Source organism: Oryzias melastigma, linkage group LG19 (genome assembly GCF_002922805.2).
Source record: "Oryzias melastigma strain HK-1 linkage group LG19, ASM292280v2, whole genome shotgun sequence".
Taxonomy (NCBI): Eukaryota; Metazoa; Chordata; class Actinopteri; order Beloniformes; family Adrianichthyidae; genus Oryzias; species Oryzias melastigma.
The window spans coordinates 17,813,188-17,819,364 of NC_050530.1; the positions used below are offsets into that span (position 1 = coordinate 17,813,188).

The following is a 6,177-nucleotide window of genomic DNA, read 5'->3' on the forward strand; positions in this document are numbered from 1 at the left end:
TTTGAAAACTATGACTCACAAACATATTTTTGTTGTTTGTTTGATAAAATCAGGGAGAGTTTTCCATAAACTTTAAACAGAGGGATTACTTTTCCAGTGTTTCATGAACAGGAATTGGACCTGGCACCCTCATGGAGTGGTTCTGAAGGGGAATATTCCCTGTTGTTGGACCTTAATCATCTATTTCTAACGTTACAAACTGATTTCCATTGAATTTGGCTCATCGTTTTGAGGCTGAATTTAATCGATGAAGTCAAACTTCCACCCAAACCTTAGAACCATTTGATTGATCAAACTTTGTCCTGGATTGTCTGCAAAAACAGCAGAATGATGCTAATGAGCCTGAATGTCCTTCCCGAGGCTCTCCCTCAAGGGGGCAGTGTTTGAATGGGATAGCCTCCATCTGTCAGCACGCATCAAATCACAGGAGCGCGAGCGCTGCCAAGCTGCTTTAATTCACAAATTCCTAACAGATATGGAGATATAGAATATCAGTTTCTCGTGGAAAAAGCCTTTGCTGGACTCAGATTTGGTAAACAGACTCTTCGGTGTGTGTTTTCTGTTCCTGCAGGAGCTGAAAGAGTCCCGGTGATGCTGGGAGTCAAGCGCCTCATTAGATGGAACGGGTCATTCATGCGTCATGAATAATTCATTTGAGTGCGGTCCTGTCCTCAGATCCTGCGTTCCTCCCCATAAGATGCCTTCAGAAAGTCGTCATCCAATTGCTGCACCTTTTTTTCTCCCAACAGCACTTCTTTGCGCACTAATTGCGTCACTTGGATTAAGTCAGCTCTCCTTTCTGTCACTCCTCTCCTCTTTTCATCTTCTCTGACCTGCGGGTCTCATTCGTTCCTTCTTTTCCATTTTTACCTTCCTCTCTCCTCCCTCATTCTCAATGAATCCGTCACCCAGGTTCGACCCCTCCCACTCCGTGTCAGCGCGTAATTACGCGCTCTGAGCGCAAAGTTGGCTTTAAATAGCGCGTCCCGCTTTGGAGAAGGAGTCCTTCTGTTCCTGCGCGCGCTCTTTATTTTTTGCTTTTATTTATTTAAACAAATTTTTCTCTGTTATTTTTTTTTCTTCTTAAAAAGAAAAAAAAAAGAAAGAATCTGCTCCTGCGTTGCGGTCCATCTGTGCCCCCGACAAGCATGCAGGTGTCCGCGGCGCTGCTGCTCTGCAGCTCGGCGCTGCTGCTGCTGCAGGGATGCTGCGCGGCCGCCAAGGGATGGCGGGGAATCAGGAATGATGCTACCGAGCTTTTAGCGGACTATGGGCAGCACGCGGGCGCGCCTCACGAGGCCATCCTGCGCGCGGCCAACGACAACAACAACAACAACAACAACAACAGGAACAGTAACAACACTTTGAATAACAGGGCAAAAAACGGCGGAAGGACTGCAAACACAGTCTCATACAGTAAGTACCATTTTAATGTCCAAATCTAACAGAAAGTGGCTTTTTACGCACAAACTTTGGGAGAAATATTGTTAAATAATAACATGTGGATGATTATTAATCCAATCTATCTTAAAAACATATTTTTTTACTCTTAAATAAGTCATTTTTAATTACATTTTTTCCAAAATAAACAGTAAAAATGTATTTGTTTTAGTCTGTCAAATCTCTAAATCACTGGATAAACATTTTAAATAGCCAGGATCAGACTCAAGGCTCTCCAGCTGACTGGTTCTCGTCCTCATTTTCAGTAGAAGCTGATGTGTGTGTGATGGGGGTGTTGAGAGCACATCAGACGCACATTCTTGAGGACTTTTTTTTTCTCCTCCGTACCCTTTCCAGGTTGTTTCCTTCTGTCTTTATACTATTAGTCAAGCCCTACTTACGCCATAACCATTTGATTGCAACAACATGTTTCCCAAATAGAGACAGAAAGCCCTGCAGTTTTTTTTTTTTTTTTTTGGAGGGGGGTGGGATTGTCTTTAGGGGGATCTTTTAAATAGCTTTTTAAGTACAATCATTTGAGAATGATTCCCACCTGTGGACGGTATGTTGTGATTGAGAAGGCAGGATTATCCTCAAGGATTCAAGATGGGTGGTGGGGCCATTTTTTTTCTTTTTCCCTGACAGATATTATGATTGATTAGATTAAAAGAATAATTGATTTGATAAAGTCGATTCTTGACTTTGAGGATGAGAGGAGAAAAACATTTTCGGCCAGGCTTTTACCACCGCCTGGCTTCACTCCAATCCTTCTCCCCGGGCTCATCTTTCACTGCCGAGGGAGAACAAAAATCCACTCACGCAACCGTACATCAGGCCACCTTTGTTTGAGAGGAGAATAGCGACCGTGCGGTTGGAGGAAGGCGGGGATATAACAAAACAACCTGACAGGTATTTGTTGCTGCCAAGCGATCTCTTTTGAGGCGGCGGTAGTCCTCGCTGCAGCCCATGGAGAAAAACACCAGATCAGATTCTCCTGGATTAAACAAAAACAGGGAAGTCACCTCACATCCATCCTTTGTTGGAGTCTTTATTTTTGGCAAGGGAAGCCACAAAGGAAAACAGATACTTTAGAGTGTGTCATTTCTTCAACAAGTCCTCCTTTTTATTGTTGCATGTTGAAAATGCAGGATTACAATCTGTTGTTGTGCTGCTCTAAAACAACCAGACTGCCTGTTAGGAGTCCGTCACCACAAACACTTCCTGAGGTTTTTCCTCCAAGCCAAACCTCCATTTGATTGGTGTGTTTAATGGCCTTCTGGTCTGGATTTGTTATTGGCTGCACTTCTTTGTCAGACCTGATCTTGTTGGTGGATTCAGTCTAAGTTGCTAGAAGGAGATGCAGCTGCTGTAAAAGACCCTCAGATTAATGGTTCCCCCCTGTGTTTGCTTTGGGTTCCGTCCATGTGCGTTAACGGCGCTCTCCCCCCTCCAGGTGCCTCGGAGCTGAGCTGCAGGGAGCTGCGCTCCACCCGCTACATCGCCGACGGCTCCTGCCGCAGCGCCAAGCCCGTCAGGGAGCTGGTGTGCTCGGGCCAGTGCCTTCCCGCCTACCTCATGCCGAACTCCATCATCCGCGGAAAGTGGTGGAGGAACAGCGCCTCGGATTACCGCTGCGTGCCGGCGCACTCCCGCACGCGGAGGGTCCAGCTGCAGTGCCCCAGCGGCAACACTCGGACTTACAAAATCCGGGTGGTGACCTCCTGCAAGTGCAAGCGCTTCAGGCCTCACCACAACCAGTCGGACGCCAAGGAGCTGCCCAAGGCGCCGCGCAGCAAGAAGCACAGCCGGAGCAAGAACAGCACTCCGCTCACGGGGAACTCGTACTGAACAGTGCAGACCAAAGAACTCCCACATCTTTCATGAGGAGAGAACTGAAGTTTTAAGGCTGATTGATGCAAATCAGTCCATAACTTTCCATCTATTGTAGTTTGCATGCCACCAAGGGGTTGTCTCTGTAGTAACCGGTCAAACGTCTTACAACCCGAACCGTAGCTGGTGTGGGCTGACTTCAAATCAATTCATAAAACTTTAAAAAAGATCTTGAAGCTTTAACCGCAGATACAGAATCAAGGCTTGCTAAAGCTGAGTAGCTTTATCTTTGCTTTGCAGTGATTGTAATCCAGATCTTTGAGGGCTTTGTTTGGGAAGGCCCGTCCAGATCCAGACAGGACAGTTCAGGAGTTGAAGCTGCGTCAGGTACAGAAGCACTTCTCTGGTAACTAAAGGCAGGGGAGTCGGGGAGACTGAGGATGTGACTCCCCTAAATCAGCCTGTTTCTGATTCAAACCTCCAACCGGTTTGGTGGAGAAACGTGTAAATGGTGTAGGAGGTTCTCCTCTGTGCCCACACTGAATTTCTCCTGCAAAAGCTTTCCTCGTCCATGTCCATCTGTGGTGTTACTCTGCTGGATCGCACGCCTCCACCGCCTGTAAATAGAAATCGAGCTTTAACGCTGAACTGGTTCTGACCGGACCGACAACCGTGCAGATCTTTAGGAACATCTCGTCGCTTGCTCCCCGTTTTCCGTTGTCTAAACCGTGCCGGCAAATCCATTGAAAACTCTATTTGGAGGAGCAACTGGAAAGCTGCGGCGTGCTGCGCGCCGCGCCGCATGAGCCGCCTCATGAAGGCGGACGGAGGGACAGCCGTTTTTCTACAGACGCAGAGAGGGACTGTTATAGAGACTCATCTGCATATTTATTTTTTATGTCCACATTTAAATTATTTATGCAACTTTTTGTAGTAAATAGCCATTATTGCCATATATTGTGTTGAAAAAGTAAACAAAAAACTGTACAGTACATGAATAAAATAAGGAATGGTATATTTGAACGTAACTTGTTTGGCATCATTTGTACGTAGAACACAAAGATTTATGACATCAGATTACTGGCTTATCGAGAAATGATCTTTTTGAGGCACAAAATTTAACATTTAAACTATAGATGTATTAATTAGAAAAGATAACGATGAAATATTTTATGTTTGGTGCCTTAAGTGGATTATTTTCAGCAAAATGATTTCTCATCTCAGGTTTTTCGGTGGGGGAGTGTCTGTTGCATTTGCAGTCTTTTTCAGGTGACTTGATGGCTTTTTTCTTAGGATTCTTGTTGAATCCCTAAAGTCAGTCAAGTGCAAATCATGATTAGTCCACCACCGTGCTCAATAGTACAGAAGGGGCACTTTTCATAAAAAGTTTAGCAACTCCACATTAATTGAGCTCATTAAGTTCCTCTTTTATCTTATTTCCTAAATATGAAAGATTTGAACTTATAAAGATAAAAAAAGAAAACTTGCAAAAAAAAAGGAAAATTTTGGTAACCTCTCTAGAACCTTCTGGAATCTGGATCTTTCATGTCAACTTAACTTCTTACTCTGCTAAAACGTTTTTTTGGTAATATTAGTTTGCATTTCTTGTAGCTTCAAACAGATTCTCAGAGGTGAGTTGTGTTGAATCTGAATTCAAAAATCTTCTGAATTCGGGCAAAATTTTGCATTTAACTTCATTTTCAGCTTTGAAATGGTCAAAACTTGAGTTTATTTTGAATCTTTGTTATTTAATCTTCATAATACGTGTTTTTTTTAAATAATAATCTTCTCGATTAGAACAAATCTTTATTTAAAGAAAATTAATGCAATTACAATTGTGCATTTACAAAACTGCTTGTTGTTGACTTTTAACGCAACTAATGACAGTTTTAATCCTAAAAGTTCAGTCTAAATAATCCAGCTATTATATTACAAAAATGAGCCGACCAGATCTTTGTATAAAAATTAAAAAATAAATAAAAACCGATTTTTTACACAAATAATAAATTAAATCATTTGAGGGACACTCAGCCATAAACATGTGTATAGTTATGTAAAATTATGAATTCACATGAAGCTGTCATTGCTGTGCAGATGTCCATTACTTGCAATGGATGTCTGACTCATGATTTCTCGGATTAATGCGATCGACTTGTTCCACGCCGTTCTCTCTCTTGGCTTTAGGCGTAGCGACCTCATGGTTTGGTTCATGCCTGTCATTTCTGCAGCAGTCATCCGTCGTGCAATCGGTTCCCCCTGAAAACTCCGGACGGGGTTCCAGGTGCTCGAAGAGTTCGGCAGTTACTGCTCAAATCAACTGAAAATCACTGTGGCAACTGTGACGGACTTTGTCCCAAACGGTGCCAATGCAGAACACTACATATTAGATTTCACTACTTCATCCATAATGCACAGTCATGATGTCATTTTCAAGCCCTGTTTTCCACTCACACATGCACTTTCACTTGCATGGACAGAGTTTGCTAAGAAACTCTGTAATGCAATCCAAGCAGCGCTTTGTGGACTAAAGGCAGCGATGCTGACAAAGCATCTGCCATGTGTTAAATGCGTGCACACAACCTGCAGGTGACCTCTGCGGGGATGGGAAATACCAGAGTCAAGCAGGATCTACTCCCAGCGAACGTTAAAGGTCTGCGACACTTCGTTTAGGCCTTCATGCAAGTGTCATCAGTGGAGTTTGGAGCACCAGGTGCAGGAGTCCCTCAGGGTCCCTGCTCTGTTACATGCCGAAGGAACGCGGCTCAACACACAACTGTAGAGTTCAACGCCAGTCCCAGGTTGACTCGTGGCCTCTGGAAGGAATATTTATAGATCTGACAAACTGGCCGTGATAAATAATTGCTGACTTCCTCCGTCCAAATGTAGGTGGGAAAAAAGCGCCGTGGC

The 6,177-nt window shown here is 43.9% G+C and overlaps 1 protein-coding gene across 1 annotated transcript; it reads left to right on the forward strand.

Moving 5' to 3' along the window:
• Positions 1–377: 377 nt before the first annotated feature.
• Positions 378–4,293, forward strand: sost (sclerostin). Its single transcript, XM_024284864.2, has 2 exons — positions 378–1,416; positions 2,894–4,293. The coding sequence occupies exons 1-2, from the start codon at positions 1,149–1,151 to the stop codon at positions 3,286–3,288; spliced, it is 663 nt and encodes a 220-aa protein (XP_024140632.1). The 5' UTR covers positions 378–1,148; the 3' UTR covers positions 3,289–4,293.
• Positions 4,294–6,177: the final 1,884 nt, after the last annotated feature.

Coding starts and splice junctions, on each gene's coding strand:
- sost (XM_024284864.2), top strand. CDS start 1,149: ATGCAGGTGTCCGCGGCGCTGCTGCTCTGCAGCTCGGCGCTGCTGCTG. Junction 1,417..2,893: donor TGCAAACACAGTCTCATACA/GTAAGTACCATT, acceptor TCCCCCCTCCAG/GTGCCTCGGAGCTGAGCTGC.